This window comes from Oncorhynchus clarkii, chromosome 2 (assembly GCF_045791955.1).
Source record: "Oncorhynchus clarkii lewisi isolate Uvic-CL-2024 chromosome 2, UVic_Ocla_1.0, whole genome shotgun sequence".
Taxonomy (NCBI): domain Eukaryota; kingdom Metazoa; phylum Chordata; class Actinopteri; order Salmoniformes; family Salmonidae; genus Oncorhynchus; species Oncorhynchus clarkii.
In genome coordinates, this window is record NC_092148.1 from 97178376 (window position 1) to 97196556 (window position 18181).

The window sequence follows — 18181 nt, forward strand, 5'->3', positions numbered from 1 at the left end:
GAATGTTGCTCTTCGTGTAATTAGACTACCACAGTGTATAGCTGTTTTGTTGTCCCTGGCACAAAGGAGTGTTTGTTTTTCCACTGTCCAAAAAGGTAAGCTTCGCTGTAAGGAAGGATTAACGTGTTTTATCCGTTTTACCATGTTGTGTCATTGAAAATCACATTATTTCCTAATGCATTGGGGTACATTCAGAACCATACATTTAATTTCATACAACAATCAATCTATTGACGCAATCAGGAATATTAATCTGCGTGCTCATTGATGGCCTTTTGTAAAATTAGATAGTATCAATTGCATTATATATTTCATGCAGAATTAAAAGTGAATCTTACATGTCACTTCATCGAAAAAATAAACTAATATTTTCTTGAAACATCTTAATTGTATCTCTTTTCAGTGACTGTTTTTTTTTCTGAACCTTGGTAATTACAAAGAAATGTGCTCACAGGTTCTATCCTCTTGGTTTAAAGCTTCTTGGCGTTGCTAAATGTGTTTTCTCCTTTTGCTCTGTACCGTGTTAGCCTCTTAGCTGTCCATGCTAAGCTATATTCATATATCTCTGGGCCCGGCTAAATTCAGCTCTCATCGGTTAATGACTTGTGCAGGCGGTTAATAGACCAATATCCCCCCAAAAAAATTACATCCGGAGGAACTACAAAACCTTTCTCGTGAAATTGTTATTATTTTGCCTATTGCATTTAAGTATAGAAGCATTTTTTTCTAACCTGTTTATTATTAGTATGAACTAATTAGGTCTATTTGATCATTATTATGATAAGGGATAGTGTTCATGTTAAAATCTTTATTATTAATAATAATAATAATATTTGTATTTTCTGTTGTTTTAGGCTATTGTTATAACAATACTGTTGATTGAGGATTGTTTATTAACTAGCGTTCATTGGTTAAAAAAAAGGGGGAAACGAAAATAATCAACAAACATTTTCATTATCATGATAATAACTGTTTTTTGTCTTCTGCAGACTTCCAGTAATGGAGTGTAATCCTCCTCAGTTACCTGCGACACGGGACTCCAGCTGCTCTCCACCGAGCTCCAAACAGGACCTCCCAACATTCAACCCCAACATGAAACCCAACCAGGTCAGCGAGACCGCCCTGTATGGAATACCCATAGTCTGTCTGGTGATGGACGGTCAGGAGAGACTGTGCCTGGCGCAGATCTCCAACACTCTGCTGAAGAACTACAGCTATAACGAGATCCACAACCGGCGCGTGGCTCTGGGCATCACCTGCGTGCAGTGCACCCCGGTCCAGCTGGAGATTCTGAGGCGTGCGGGCGCCATGCCCATCTCCTCGAGGCGCTGTGGGATGATCACAAAGCGCGAAGCAGAGAGGCTTTGTAAATCGTTTATCGGAGCCCACAACCCTCCAAAACTACCGGAGAATTTCGCGTTTGATGTTTCCCATGAGTGCACGTGGGGGAGCCGTGGTAACTTTATACCAGCCAGGTACAACAGCTCCCGAGCCAAGTGCATCAAGTGCTCCTTCTGTAACATGTATTTTTCTCCCAATAAGTTCATATTCCACTCTCACCGAACATCAGAATCCAAGTATACCCAGCCAGACGCTGCTAACTTTAACTCCTGGAGGAGACACCTCAAACTGACCGACAAGGGCTCGCCTGATGATTTAGCTCATGCGTGGGAGGACGTCAAAGCCATGTTCAACGGGGGCAGCCGGAAGAGGACGCTGCCCATGCACCGCCACGGGCCCGAACGTTCCTCTCCGTTAAAACCTCACCAAGGACCTTCCAACCTGCCCCGGAGAGACTCACCGGAGATCCCCCCGAAAATCCTCCGCTGCGAGGACAACCGGGGAGGCATGGGGAGTATAGCGAGCATCACGCGCAGCTATCCCATTATCCCGGTGCCCAGCAAAAGCTACGGGATGCTGCAGAACGTGAAGATCCCTCCACCTCTCTTCCCACACCCATACGGGTTTCCGGCCTTCGGGTTGTGTCAGAAGAAGGATGACAGTGGTGTGATGGGGGAGCCGAATAAAGCCCACCTCTCTGGCGTCTTCTCCTGGCCGAGCACCAAGGACAGCGCCTACCACTCTTTCCCCATGTTCTGGCCTACTGCAGACGGCCTGCCCATACCGTCCTTCCCCCACCCCCAACCACAACACCAGGCCCAGCCACAGCACCAGGCCCAGCCCAAACAGCCATCGGAGGTCCTGTGCGCCAGACCGAGTGAGCAGGACGCATCCGAGCAGAGTGACAGAAATAGCAACACTCCAAAGGACAGTGTGGGGGATAGTGAGCGGTGCTCCAGCACTCAGTCCACCCGGAATGAGGATGACAAGTCCGGGGATGAGGCGAGGTCAATGGACGGTAAAATGCCCGTTCTACCCCGGAAGATTAGCTATGTCTCCGCATTCAGACCCGTCATCAAAGACGCGGAGAGTATAGCCAAACTATACGGTAACCGGGGGAAGTACAACAGGGCTCGAGCTGGGTATCTGTCACCTGATTTCCTAAGCGAGAGCTCGAGCTACAGGTCCTTATCGCCAGGCAGCGTGGAGAGCGTTGGCGAGACAGATGTGGACGTGGAGACCAATAAGTCACAGGAGGATGAGGAGTCACTTCCGCACTCCATTGAGGACTGCAGGAGCCCCTCTGTCCCTGTTCTAAGCCTGTCGCGCGGTGCAGGTTCACCAAACGGTCTTGAATCCATACCTGAGTCAGAGCAGGCCGCTGTGGTCGAGTCACAGAGAATGAACCTACCTATACAGGTGGTGCTGTCTTCAAATAGAGATAGACAGGGCATACAGCTGCCGGTCTGCAATAAGACCACGTCTTTTGATGAAGTGAGTGATTGATATGGTCCGTCTCATTCTATTAGATGGCTATTTACATACTAAGGAATATACTATTTAATTGTGATTAATTCATTGATTCATTAAAAAATTCATCATCCTCTTGCTTTTACACACATATTGGGCTTATTTTTTCACTTGTATGCGCATGTTTGTTTTGTCTGTGTGAATAGCAGAGAATAAAAGGCCGTTCAAATACACTGTCCAATAGGAGAATGTGTTCCCAATGTCACAGAGCGTTATTGTATGCAAATGACCAATTATCCTCATTATCCTGTCTGATTTATCTAGGTGTGTTCACCGGACAGGAGCAGTCCATATGCTTTTGGTTCAGCAACGAATTACCAGACAGACAATGTGAAATCGAAAGGTTGGATGTTGTTCTGTTAATATATTTTTTTTAAATAATAAAATAGATGTTGTGAAAAGGAATGACACTTATTTGTTGTTTATTCAGATGACTGTGCCAGTAGAGAGGAGCCATCTTCGACAGTGAAGGAGGTTGAAACGAAGTCGTATAAGGGCCAAAGCCGGGAGGAGGGCCCGAGAGAAGCACTGAACGAGGGTACGTTTAAGCGCTACACTTGTCAGTTGATAATACGATAATTTTACATTTTCTGTCAGAACTTTAAATATACAAGTATTTAAGCCTATATTTTATTGCCTATTTGTATATTTTTTTTGTACTGTTATAAATGTTGTCTCTGTGTGCATTCAGGCGAGGAAGCTACACACAATGTTAGCATAATCTCAGACAAACATAGAACACTATAAGACCGTTAAATAACAATTATAATTCATATTAATATTATTATTAATAATACATGTTGGTCTATTTAGTTTAAATATGTTATTGTTTATTATATACTTTCTTTAATAATTGGATTGATCCCTACAGAATAGGTTAGAAGAAATAGAACAGCTTCCCCGAGGCCATTTACCAAATCGCTTAGCATGAATCGTTTAACATAAATTAGCCTATACCATTTAACCTACAACATTTACTCTATACCATTTAGTCTAAACCCCGAAGCAATTTTCAAACCCGTATTAATATTCTATTTTTAACACGTTGTTTCGTTCCTTTTCTACAGACGAATTGCAGAAACAACTCATGGAGCAAGTGGAGCTAAGGAAGAAATTGGAAAGAGAATTCCAACATTTAAAAGGTATAATTCAGCAGGCAGGTTTCCATTGATCCAGGTTTATTCGACGCTGGCTGGCTGCTGGCTGGCTGGACAAAAGCAATGTCGCAAACAAAATATCTAATTGCGACATGTGTAATGGAAACGGCAGATATAGGAGACATTTTATAAAAATCAACAACATTTTTATCCGTTCGACGGTTTATTTCTCTTTTTGTCGAACTAACTTTATATCATACAAATGATGGCGGAAACGGTGTTTTCGGATAAATGATGATTGCCGAATACGGCGTGAATGGGCTCTAGATCTGTGGCGATACGTTAGACACATGACCATTATTAGAATGTGGCAAATATTAGTCAACTATTGCATTCTATCCATGCTGACTTTCACGGGCTACCTGAGACATGAAACAGATAGGTCAACACAGTCTCACAATCAATTCGTGCATATATGTGCAAAATGCATTTCAGCAAATTGGGCTGGATAGGTGGGAGGGCAAACAGGCTGTCGCCAATTTATTAATGCGCAATTTGCCTAACTAGGTAATGGAAACACTTCAACCACTACATTTTTATTCGACATTGTATGGCTTTTGCGAAAACGTTGTATCTTTTTGTGACGTCATTGCGCCCCCCCCCCCCCCCCCGTTTTTATTGACACAATGTAGTTAAATGGTTGTAAATGCATCCTAGCAGGCAAATGTCGCATCTATTTTCAATGCGAACTTTCTAAATGTCGACAAAAAATAAATCACTGGGCAAGTTAATGGAAACATAGCTATTGTGATCAAATGTCACAGGTTTATAGTTTTTTGATTCCAACGGGTTAGAGAGAGTCTCTCTTCATGCTTGTCGTGATCAGCATCTTGAACGCTGAACAAAAACAGTTCGATTAGGTTTTGCACTGCGTTATATTTGACATGCTGCGTTCACATGCTAGTCAGATCTAGGAAACTCTGACATTTTGACTTGCTACCGTGTTCAACTAGTTAGCAAGTCGGACATTTCTGAGTTTCCTTTTTTTTACGACTAGCATGTGAACGCGGCATTAGTGCATGCTAATTTTGTATTGCATGGTTCGATTATAATTGATGTTGCTGTCAAACGCATATGGCTGCAATGGTAATTTAGCTATTTATCACGTCTAAGGGCTGTATCCAGGCACTCGGCGTTGTGTCGTGCTAGGGGGGGGGGGGGTAATTTAGGAAGCTAGATTCCATTTTGCCCAAGTAGGATGCCAGAGTTTATAGGCTGGCATATTAAAAGAATAGCCAAGTAGGCTACTTTTTTGGCTATACTAAAGATGACTAAGCTATTGTAATTTCTCCCCAGATAATTTCAATCATCAGATGAAAAGGGAGCTGTCCTACAGGGAGGAGATGGTTCAGCAGCTTCATATTGTGAGAGGTGAGAACATACCAAACATTCACACGGAGCCATACTGGTATAAAAGACTAGCTGCTTACAACTTTGTTAGTAAAGTGGGACCATTAACAACATCAACAAGTGTTGATATAAAAAGGGTTATATGAATACATATAATTGGTTGATTGATCAAATGTAATTGTTTGCTAAATAAATCAATTGATGAATGATCTATCCTCTAATTGTATCTCGATAAACTCAGAACATATAGAGATGTACAGTGGGGCAAAAAAGTATTTAGTCAGCCACCAATTGTGCAAGTTCTCCCACTTAAAAATATGAGAGAGGCCTGTAATTTTCATCATAGGTGCACTTCAACTATGACAGACAAAATGAGAAAAAAAAATCCAGAAAATCACATTGTAGGATTTTTATGAATTTATTTGCAAATTATGGTGGAAAACTTGTTATTGTTATTGACCAAATACTCATTTATCTCAATACTTTGTTATATACCCTTTGTTGGCAATGACAGAGGTCAAACGTTTTCTGTAAGTCTTCACAAGGTTTTCACACAATGTTGTCACACACTGTTTCACATGGACTTTCAACTCCCTCCAAAGATTTTCTATGGGGTTGAGATCTGGAGACTAGGCCACTCCAGGACCTTGAAATGCTTCTTACGAAGCCACTCATTTTTTTGCCCGGGTGGAGTTTTGGGATCATTGTCATGCTGAAAGACCCAGCCACATTTCATCTTCAATGCCCTTGCTGATGGAAGGAGGTTTTCACAAATCTCACGATACATGGCCCCATTCATTCTTTCCTTTACACGGATCAGTCGTCTTGGTCCCTTTGCAGAAAAACAGCCCCAAAGAATGATGTTTCCACCCCCATGCTTCACAGTAGGTATGGTGTTCTTTGGATGCAACTCAGCATTCTTTGTCTTCCAAACACGACGAGTTGAGTTTTTACCAAAAAGTTATATTTTGGTTTCATCAGACCATATGACATTCTCCCCACGGGGTGAGATCTTGCGTGGAGCCCCAGATCGAGGGAGATTATCAATGGTCTTGTATGTCTTCCATTTCCTAATAATTACTCCCACAGTTGATTTCTTCAAACCAAGCTGCTTACCTATTGCAGATTCAGTCTTCCCAGCCTGGTGCAGGTCTACAATTTTGTTTCTGGTGTCTTTTGACAGCTCTTTGGTCTTGGCCATAGTGGAGTTTGGAGTGTGACTGTTTGAGGTTGTGGACAGGTGTCTTTTATACTGATAACAAGTTCAAACAGGTGCCATTAATACAGGTAATGAGTGGAGGACAAGGGAGCCTCTTAAAGAAGAAGTTACAGGTCTGTGAGAGCCAGAAATCTTGCTTGTTTGTAGGTGACCAAATACTTATTTTCCACCATAATTTGCAAATCAATTCATAAAAAATCCTACAATGTGATTTTCTGGATTATTTTTTCTCATTTTGTCTGTCATAGTTGAAGTGTACCTATGATGAAAATTACAGGCCTCTCTCATCTTTATAAGTGGGAGAACTTGCACAATTGGTGGCTGACTAAATACTTTTTTGCCCCACTGTATGTGGCCATAACTGTACATTTACATCACTAAAAGAGTGATGTAAATCAGGGGTTCCCCAACCTCTCCTCGTGCACTCCCAGCAATTCAATACATTTGGTCTATTCCACAGCTACCCTACCTGATTCCACTTGTCAACTAATCATCAAACCCTTGACTAGGCGAATCACGTGAGTTAGTTCAGGGCTAAAACAACAGCCACTGATGTAAATCCTAGCTCTTAATATATTCTTCTGTCCCTTACATATAGACACATTATGCAGTGAGCTGGAGCGAGAGAAAAAGGCTCGCTATGCTATTCAACACAAGTTGAAAGGTAACTGATATGAAGCTTGTAGGAATATACTAATAAATAAATATGCAGTGCATTCGGAAAGTATTCAGACCCTTTGCTATGAGACATGATAATTGATCTCAGGTGCATCCTGTTTCCATTGATCATCCTTGAGATGTTTCTACAACTTGATTGGAGTCAAATTGTAGTAAATTCAATTGATTGGACATGATTTGGAAAGCCAAAAACCTGTCTATATAAGGTCCCATAGTCTACAGTGTTGACAGTGTATGTCTCAGCAAATGCTAAGCCATGAGGTCGACGCAATTGTCCGTAGAGCTCTGAGACAGAGATGTTTTATTGTCCCTGGCACAAGGTGCACCTGTGTAATGATCATGCTGTTTAATCAGCTTCTTAATGTGCTATACCTGTCAGGTGGTTGGATAATCTTGGCAAAGGAAAAATGCTCACTAACAGATGTGAACACATTTGTGCAAAAAAAATTGAGAGAAATCAGCTTTTTGTGCATATTGAACATTTCTGGGATCTTTTGTTTCAGCTCATGAAACACGAGAACAACGCTTTACATGTTGTGTTATTATTTTTGTTCAGTGTGTATATATACAATACCAGTCAAAAGTTTGGACACACCTACTCATTCAAGGGTTTTTCTTTATTTGGACTATTTTCTACATTGTAGAATAATAGTGATGACATCAAAACTATGAAATAGCACATACGGAATCATGAAATAACCAAAAAAGTGTTAAACAAATCAAAATATATTTTATATTTGAGATTCTTCAAAGTAGCCACACTTTGCCTTGATGACAGCTTTGCACACTCTTGGTATTCTCTCAACCAGCTCATGAGGTAATCACCTGGAATGCATTTAAATTAACTGGTGTGCCTATACAGAAGATAGCCGTGGTGGTAAAAGACCAAGTCCATATTATGACAAGAAGAGCTCAAAATAAGCAAAGAGAAATGACAGTCCATCATTACTTTAAGAAAGTCAGGTCCGTCAATCCGGAAAATTTCAAGAACTTTAAAAGTTTCTTCAAGTGCAGTTTTAAAGACTATCAAGCGCTACGGTGAGACTGGCTCTCATGAGGACAGGATAGGAAGACACAGAGTTAACTCTGCTGCAGAGGATAAATTCAGATTACAGGCCAAATAAATGCTTCTCAGAGCTCAAGTAACAGACACATCTCAACGTCAACTGTTCAGAGGAGTCAGGCCTTCATGGTCGAATTTCTGCAAAGAAACCACTACTAAAGGACACCAGTAAGAAGAAGAGACTTGCTTGGGACAAGAAACACGAGCAATGGACATTAGACCGGTGGAAATCTGTCCTTTGGTCTGATGAGTCCAAATTTGAGATTTTTGGTTCCAACCGCCGTGTCTTCGTGAGATGCAGAGCAGTTGAATGGATGATCTCCGCATGTGTGGTTCCCACCGTGAAGCATGGAGAAGGAGGTGTGATGGTTTGGGGGTACTTTGCTGGTGACACTGTCAGTGATTTATTTAGATTTCAAGGCACACTTAACCAGCATGGCTACCACAGCATTCTGCAGCGATACTCCATCCCATCTGGTTTGTGCTTAGTGGAACTATCATTTGTTTTTCAACAGGACAATGACCCAACACACCTCCAGGCTGTGTAAGGGCTATTTGACCAAGAAGGAGAGTGATGGAGTGCTGCATCAGATGACCTGACCTCCACAATAACCTGACCTCAACCCAATTGAGATGGTTTGGGATGAGTTGGACCGCAGAGTGAAGGAAAAGCATATGTGAGAACTACTTCAAGACTGTTGGAAAAGCATTCCAGGTGAAGCTGGTTGAGAGAATGCCAAGAGTGTGCAAAGCTGTCATCAAGGCAAAGGGTGGCTATAAAATATATTTAGACTTGTTTAACCCTTTTTTGTGTTATTTCATAGTTTTGATGTCTTCACTATTATTCTACAATTTAGAAAATAGTAAAAAATAAAGAAAAACCCTTGAATGAGTAGGTGTGTCCACATTTTTGACTGGTGCTATATATATATTTATATACACTGAACAAAAATGATAACGCAACATGTGAAGACATCTAACCCTTTAGCCACAGCAAAACTGCCTGTTCGTAGGTAAACATTCCGAACTAGGTGTGTCCTTTTGAATGAAATCTGCAGTTTATATAAAATATAAAAAAATATATCTAAAAAACATTTTTACTGCAGTTTTCATACACAAGGGACACACATAGGAATGTGAACCTGTGAACAGACAGTCTTGCTGTGGCTAAAGGGTTTGTATTCTTCAGACATGCAATGCATTCACACCTCTTGACCTTACCACATTTTGTGATGTTACATCCTTATTCTGAAATAGATTCAATTACATGTGTTCCTTGTCAATCTACACCCCATAATGACAACACGAAAACAGGTTTTTATTTCTTGGACATTTATTAAAAAAAACAAAAAAACGGAAGTACCTTATTTACATAAGTATTCAGACTCTTTGCTATGAGATTCGAAATTGAGCTCATGTGCATCCTGTTTCCATTGATAATTCTTGAGATGTTTCTACAACTTGATTGGAGTCCACCTGTGGTAAATTAAATTGTTTGGACATGATTTTGAAAGGCACACACCTGTCTATATAAGATCACACAGTTGACAGTGCATGTCAGAGAAAACACCAAGCCATGAGGTTCGTAGAGCTCAGAGACAGCATTGTGTCGAGGCACAGATTTGGGGAAGCGAACCAAAAAATGTCTGCAGCATTGAAGGTCCCCAAAAACACACGGGCCTCCATCATTCTTAAATGGATGAAGTTTGGAACCACCAAGACTCTTCCTAGAGCTGGCTGCCCAGACAACCTGAGAAATCGGGGGAGAAGGGCCTTGGTCAGGGAAGTTACCAACATCCCAAATGGTCACTCTGACAGAGCTCCAGAGTTCCTCTGTGGAGCTGGGAGAACCTTCCAGAAGGACAACCATCTCTGCAGCACTCCACCAATCAGGCCTTTTATGGTAGAGTGGCCAGACGGAAGCCACTCCTCAGTAAAAGGCACATGACAGCCTGCTTTGAGTTTGCCAAATGGCACCTAAAGGACTCTCAGATCATGAGAAACAAGATTCTCTGGTCTGATGAAACCAAGATTCAACTCTTTGACCTGAATGCCAAGCATCACGTCTGGAGGAAACCTGGCACCTGGCACCACTATGAAGCATAGTGGTGGCAGCATCATGCTGTGGGGATGTTTTTCAGCAGCAGGGACTGGGAGACTAGTCAGGATCAAGGGAAAGATGACCGGAGCAAAGTACAGAGAGATCATTGATGAAAACCTGCTCCAGAGTGCTCAGAACTCTCAGACTGGGGTGAAGGTTTACCTTCTAACAGGATAATGACCCTAAGCACACAGCCAAGACAACGCAGGAGTGGGTTTGGGACAAGTCTCTGAATGTCCTTGAGTGGCCCAGCCAGAGCCCGGACTTGAACCATATCTAACATCTCTGGAGAGACCTGAAAATAGCTGTGCAGCGACGCTCCCCACCTGACAGAGCTTGAGAAGATCTGCGGAGAAGAATGGGAGAAACTCCCCAAATACAGGTGTGATTAGCTTGTAGCGTCATACCCAAGAAGACTCGAGGCTGTTATCGCTGCCAAAGGTGCTTCAACAAAGTACTGAGTAAAGGGTCTGAATACTAATGTAAATGTAATATTTCTTCTTTTTTTTAATTATTTTTTAAATTTATTTTATAAATTAGCAAACATTTAAAAAAAACTGTTTTTACTTTGTCATTATGGGGTATTGTGTGTAGATTAATGAGGAGGAACAAACTATTGAATCTATTTTAGAATTAGGCTGTAACGTAACAAAATGTGTAAAAAGTCAAGGGGTCTGAATGCTTCCCGAAGGCTCTGTCCATAAACATGCAGTCTGTTAATGAAGTTGTATTACATTTTAGAGCCTTGATTCAAGTTGACCCAAAACTGCCTTTAACCACTTTTGAATTCAAATAGGTTTGTCAAGTTACATTTACTGAGGAAAAAGAGAATGAACTTAAATGCGTTTTGAAAACACATCAACAGAAAGTAATTGTGCATTGTGAGGACCACACACACACACACACACACACACACACACACACACACACACACACACACACACACACACACACACACACACATCTAGTGGATCTATTTAGTGTCTATTCCCTTTCTTCCCAGAAGCTCACGACGCGCTACACCAATTCTCCTGTAAGATGCTGACTCCTCGTCACTGCACTGGAATCTGCTCCTTCAAACCTCCTCTTCTACCACCCTAGTCCCTTCCCACAGTCCACCGTGGAGCCCCATCAGTCTGGAAAGCAGGACTACTACCACCCTAGTCCCTTCCCACAGTCCACCGTGGAGCCCCATCAATCTGGAAAGCAGGACTACTACAACCCTAGTCCCTTCCCACAGTCCACTGTGGAGCCCCATCAGTCTGGAAAGCAGGACTACTACCACCCTAGTCCCTTCCCACAGTCCACTGTGGAGCCCCATCAGTCTGGAAAGCAGGACTACTACCACCCTAGTCCCTTCCCACAGTCCACTGTGGAGCCCCATCAGTCTGGAAAGCAGGACTACTACCACCCTAGTCCCTTCCCACAGTCCACCGTGGAGCCCCATCAGTCTGGAAAGCAGGACTACTACCACCCTAGTCCCTTCCCACAGTCCACCGTGGAGCCCCATCAGTCTGGAAAGCAGGACTACTACCACCTAGTCCCTTCCCACAGTCCACTGTGGAGCCCCATCAGTCTGGAAAGCAGGACTACTACCACCCTAGTCCCTTCCCACAGTCCACCGTGGAGCCCAATCAGTCTGGAAAGCAGGACTACTACCACCCTAGTCCCTTCCCACAGTCCACCGTGGAGCCCCATCAGTCTGGAAAGCAGGACTACTACCACCCTAGTCCCTTCCCACAGTCCACTGTGGAGCCCCATCAGTCTGGAAAGCAGGACTACTACCACCCTAGTCCCTTCCCACAGTCCACTGTGGAGCCCCATCAGTCTGGAAAGCAGTACTACTACCACCCTAGTCCCTTCCCACAGTCCACTGTGGAGCCCCATCAGTCTGAAAAGCAGGACTACTACAACCCTAGTCCCTTCCCACAGTCCACTGTGGAGCCCCATCAGTCTGGAAAGCAGTACTACTACCACCCTAGTCCCTTCCCACAGTCCACTGTGGAGCCCCATCAGTCTGGAAAGCAGGACTACTACCACCCTAGTCCCTTCCCACAGTCCACTGTGGAGCCCCATCAGTCTGGAAAGCAGGACTACTACCACCCTAGTCCCTTCCCACAGTCCACCGTGGAGCCCCATCAGTCTGGAAAGCAGTACTACTACCACCCTAGTCCCTTCCCAGAGTCCACTGTGGAGCCCCAAAAGTCTGGAAAGCAGGACTACTACCACCCTAGTCCCTTCCCACAGTCCACTGTGGAGCCCCATCAGTCTGGAAAGCAGTACTACTACCACCCTAGTCCCTTCCCACAGTCCACCGTGGAGCCCCATCAGTCTGGAAAGCAGGACTACTACCACCCTAGTCCCTTCCCACAGTCCACTGTGGAGCCCCATCAGTCTGGAAAGCAGTACTACTACCACCCTAGTCCCTTCCCACAGTCCACTGTGGAGCCCCATCAGTCTGGAAAGCAGGACTACTACCACCCTAGTCCCTTCCCACAGTCCACCGTGGAGCCCCATCAGTCTGGAAAGCAGGACTACTACCACCCTAGTCCCTTCCCACAGTCCACTGTGGAGCCCCATCAGTCTGGAAAGCAGGACTACTACCACCCTAGTCCCTTCCCACAGTCCACTGTGGAGCCCCATCAGTCTGGAAAGCAGGACTACTACCACCCTAGTCCCTTCCCACAGTCCACTGTGAAGCCCCATCAGTCTGGAAAGCAGGACTACTACCACCCTAGTCCCTTCCCACAGTCCACTGTGGAGCCCCATCAGTCTGGAAAGCAGGACTACTACCACCCTAGTCCCTTCCCACAGTCCACTGTGGAGCCCCATCAGTCTGGAAAGCAGGACTACTACCACCCTAGTCCCTTCCCACAGTCCACTGTGGAGCCCCATCAGTCTGGAAAGCAGTACTACTACCACCCTAGTCCCTTCCCACAGTCCACTGTGGAGCCCCATCAGTCTGGAAAGCAGGACTACTACCACCCTAGTCCCTTCCCACAGTCCACCGTGGAGCCCCATCAGTCTGGAAAGCAGGACTACTACCACCCTAGTCCCTTCCCACAGTCCACTGTGGAGCCTAATCAGTCTGGAAAGCAGGACTACTACCACCCTAGTCCCTTCCCACAGTCCACTGTGGAGCCCCATCAGTCTGGAAAGCAGGACTACTACCACCCTAGTCCCTTCCCACAGTCCGCCGTGGAGCCCCATCAGTCTGGAAAGCAGTACTACTACCACCCTAGTCCCTTCCCACAGTCCACCGTGGAGCCCCATCCGTTTGGAAAGCAGGACTACTACCACCCTAGTCCCTTCCCACAGTCCACTGTGGAGCCCCATCAGTCTGGAAAGCAGGACTACTACCACCCTAGTCCCTTCCCACAGTCCACTGTGGAGCCCCATCAGTCTGGAAAGCAGTACCACTACCACCCTAGTCCCTTCCCACAGTCCACCGTGGAGCCCCATCAGTCTGGAAAGCAGTACTACTACCACCCTAGTCCCTTCCCACAGTCCACCGTGGAGCCCCATCAGTCTGGAAAGCAGGACTACTACCACCCTAGTCCCTTCCCACAGTCCACTGTGGAGCCCCATCAGTCTGGAAAGCAGGACTACTACCACCCTAGTCCCTTCCCACAGTCCACTGTGGAGCCCCATCAGTCTGGAAAGCAGGACTACTACCACCCTAGTCCCTTCCCACAGTCCACTGTGAAGCCCCATCAGTCTGGAAAGCAGGACTACTACCACCCTAGTCCCTTCCCACAGTCCACTGTGGAGCCCCATCAGTCTGGAAAGCAGGACTACTACCACCCTAGTCCCTTCCCACAGTCCACTGTGGAGCCCCATCAGTCTGGAAAGCAGGACTACTACCACCCTAGTCCCTTCCCACAGTCCACTGTGGAGCCCCATCAGTCTGGAAAGCAGTACTACTACCACCCTAGTCCCTTCCCACAGTCCACTGTGGAGCCCCATCAGTCTGGAAAGCAGGACTACTACCACCCTAGTCCCTTCCCACAGTCCACCGTGGAGCCCCATCAGTCTGGAAAGCAGGACTACTACCACCCTAGTCCCTTCCCACAGTCCACTGTGGAGCCTAATCAGTCTGGAAAGCAGGACTACTACCACCCTAGTCCCTTCCCACAGTCCACTGTGGAGCCCCATCAGTCTGGAAAGCAGGACTACTACCACCCTAGTCCCTTCCCACAGTCCGCCGTGGAGCCCCATCAGTCTGGAAAGCAGTACTACTACCACCCTAGTCCCTTCCCACAGTCCACCGTGGAGCCCCATCCGTTTGGAAAGCAGGACTACTACCACCCTAGTCCCTTCCCACAGTCCACTGTGGAGCCCCATCAGTCTGGAAAGCAGGACTACTACCACCCTAGTCCCTTCCCACAGTCCACTGTGGAGCCCCATCAGTCTGGAAAGCAGTACCACTACCACCCTAGTCCCTTCCCACAGTCCACCGTGGAGCCCCATCAGTCTGGAAAGCAGTACTACTACCACCCTAGTCCCTTCCCACAGTCCACCGTGGAGCCCCATCAGTCTGGAAAGCAAGACTACTACCACCCTAGTCCCTTCCCACAGTCCACTTTGGAGCCCCATCAGTCTGGAAAGCAGGACTACTTCCACCCTAGTCCCTTCCCACAGTCCACTGTGGAGCCACATCAGTCTGGAAAGCAGGACTACTACCACCCTAGTCCCTTCCCACAGTCCGCCGTGGAGCCCCATCAGTCTGGAAAGCAGGACTACTACCACCCTAGTCCCTTCCCACAGTCCGCCGTGGAGCCCCATCAGTCTGGAAAGCAGTACTACTACCACCCTAGTCCCTTCCCACAGTCCACTGTGGAGCCCCATCAGTCTGGAAAGCAGGACTACTACCACCCTAGTCCCTTCCCACAGTCCACCGTGGAGCCCCATCAGTCTGGAAAGCAGGACTACTACCACCCTAGTCCCTTCCCACAGTCCACCGTGGAGCCCCATCAGTCTGGAAAGCAGGACTACTACCACCCTAGTCCCTTCCCACAGTCCACTGTGGAGCCCCATCAGTCTGAAAAGCAGGACTACTACCACCCTAGTCCCTTCCCACAGTCCACCGTGGAGCCCCATCAGTCTGGAAAGCAGGACTACTACCACCCTAGTCCCTTCCCACAGTCCACTGTGGAGCCCCATCAGTCTGGAAAGCAGGACTACTACCACCCTAGTCCCTTCCCACAGTCCACTGTGGAGCCCCATCAGTCTGGAAAGCAGTACTACTACCACCCTAGTCCCTTCCCACAGTCCACTGTGGAGCCCCATCAGTCTGGAAAGCAGTACTACTACCACCCTAGTCCCTTCCCACAGTCCACTGTGGAGCCCCATCAGTCTGGAAAGCAGGACTACTACCACCCTAGTCCCTTCCCACAGTCCACCGTGGAGCCCCATCAGTCTGGAAAGCAGGACTACTACCACCCTAGTCCCTTCCCACAGTCCACCGTGGAGCCCCATCAGTCTGGAAAGCAGGACTACTACCACCCTAGTCCCTTCCCACAGTCCACCGTGGAGCCCCATCAGTCTGGAAAGCAGGACTACTACCACCCTAGTCCCTTCCCACAGTCCACCGTGGAGCCCCATCAGTCTGGAAAGCAGGACTACTACCACCCTAGTCCCTTCCCACAGTCCACCGTGGAGCCCCATCAGTCTGGAAAGCAGTACTACTACCACCCTAGTCCCTTCCCACAGTCCACCGTGGAGCCCCATCAGTCTGGAAAGCAGGACTACTACCACCCTAGTCCCTTCCCACAGTCCACTGTGGAGCCCCATCAGTCTGGAAAGCAGGACTACTACCACCCTAGTCCCTTCCCACAGTCCACTGTGGAGCCCCATCAGTCTGGAAAGCAGGACTACTACCACCCTAGTCCCTTCCCACAGTCCACTGTGGAGCCCCATCAGTCTGGAAAGCAGGACTACTACCACCCTAGTCCCTTCCCACAGTCCACTGTGGAGCCCCATCAGTCTGGAAAGCAGTACTACTACCACCCTAGTCCCTTCCCACAGTCCACTGTGGAGCCCCATCAGTCTGGAAAGCAGGACTACTACCACCCTAGTCCCTTCCCACAGTCCACCGTGGAGCCCCATCAGTCTGGAAAGCAGGACTACTACCACCCTAGTCCCTTCCCACAGTCCGCCGTGGAGCCCCATCAGTCTGGAAAGCAGGACTACTACCACCCTAGTCCCTTCCCACAGTCCGCCGTGGAGCCCCATCAGTCTGGAAAGCAGTACTACTACCACCCTAGTCCCTTCCCACAGTCCACTGTGGAGCCCCATCAGTCTGGAAAGCAGGACTACTACCACCCTAGTCCCTTCCCACAGTCCACCGTGGAGCCCCATCAGTCTGGAAAGCAGGACTACTACCACCCTAGTCCCTTCCCACAGTCCACCGTGGAGCCCCATCAGTCTGGAAAGCAGGACTACTACCACCCTAGTCCCTTCCCACAGTCCACTGTGGAGCCCCATCAGTCTGAAAAGCAGGACTACTACCACCCTAGTCCCTTCCCACAGTCCACTGTGGAGCCCCATCAGTCTGGAAAGCAGGACTACTACCACCCTAGTCCCTTCCCACAGTCCACTGTGGAGCCCCATCAGTCTGGAAAGCAGGACTACTACCACCCTAGTCCCTTCCCACAGTCCACTGTGGAGCCCCATCAGTCTGGAAAGCAGTACTACTACCACCCTAGTCCCTTCCCACAGTCCACTGGGGAGCCCCATCAGTCTGGAAAGCAGTACTACTACCACCCTAGTCCCTTCCCACAGTCCACTGTGGAGCCCCATCAGTCTGGAAAGCAGGACTACTACCACCCTAGTCCCTTCCCACAGTCCACTGTGGAGCCCCATCAGTCTGGAAAGCAGGACTACTACCACCCTAGTCCCTTCCCACAGTCCACCGTGGAGCCCCATCAGTCTGGAAAGCAGGACTACTACCACCCTAGTCCCTTCCCACAGTCCACCGTGGAGCCCCATCAGTCTGGAAAGCAGGACTACTACCACCCTAGTCCCTTCCCACAGTCCACCGTGGAGCCCCATCAGTCTGGAAAGCAGGACTACTACCACCCTAGTCCCTTCCCACAGTCCACCGTGGAGCCCCATCAGTCTGGAAAGCAGTACTACTACCACCCTAGTCCCTTCCCACAGTCCACCGTGGAGCCCCATGAGTCTGGAAAGCAGGACTACTACCACCCTAGTCCCTTCCCACAGTCCACTGTGGAGCCCCATCAGTCTGGAAAGCAGGACTACTACCACCCTAGTCCCTTCCCACAGTCCACTGTGGAGCCCCATCAGTCTGGAAAGCAGGACTACTACCACCCTAGTCCCTTCCCACAGTCCACTGTGGAGCCCCATCAGTCTGGAAAGCAGGACTACTACCACCCTAGTCCCTTCCCACAGTCCACCGTGGAGCCCCATCAGTCTGGAAAGCAGGACTACTACCACCCTAGTCCCTTCCCACAGTCCACTGTGGAGCCCCATCAGTCTGGAAAGCAGGACTACTACCACCCTAGTCCCTTCCCACAGTCCACTGTGGAGCCCCATCAGTCTGGAAAGCAGTACTACTACCACCCTAGTCCCTTCCCACAGTCCACTGTGGAGCCCCATCAGTCTGGAAAGCAGGACTACTACCACCCTAGTCCCTTCCCACAGTCCACCGTGGAGCCCCATCAGTCTGGAAAGCAGGACTACTACCACCCTAGTCCCTTCCCACAGTCCACTGTGGAGCC

General features: G+C 47.3%; 1 protein-coding gene across 1 annotated transcript; it reads left to right on the forward strand.

The window, feature by feature from the left end:
* Positions 1 to 999: 999 nt before the first annotated feature.
* Positions 1000 to 11540, forward strand: LOC139383374 (SKI family transcriptional corepressor 1 homolog-B-like). Its single transcript, XM_071127900.1, has 6 exons — positions 1000 to 2835; positions 3136 to 3214; positions 3302 to 3409; positions 3939 to 4013; positions 5325 to 5399; positions 11443 to 11540. The coding sequence occupies exons 1-6, from the start codon at positions 1000 to 1002 to the stop codon at positions 11538 to 11540; spliced, it is 2271 nt and encodes a 756-aa protein (XP_070984001.1).
* The last annotated feature ends 6641 nt before the right edge of the window (positions 11541 to 18181 follow it).

Coding starts and splice junctions, on each gene's coding strand:
- LOC139383374 (XM_071127900.1), top strand. CDS start 1,000: ATGGAGTGTAATCCTCCTCAGTTACCTGCGACACGGGACTCCAGCTGC. Junction 2,836..3,135: donor AGACCACGTCTTTTGATGAA/GTGAGTGATTGA, acceptor TGATTTATCTAG/GTGTGTTCACCGGACAGGAG. Junction 4,014..5,324: donor AGAATTCCAACATTTAAAAG/GTATAATTCAGC, acceptor ATTTCTCCCCAG/ATAATTTCAATCATCAGATG.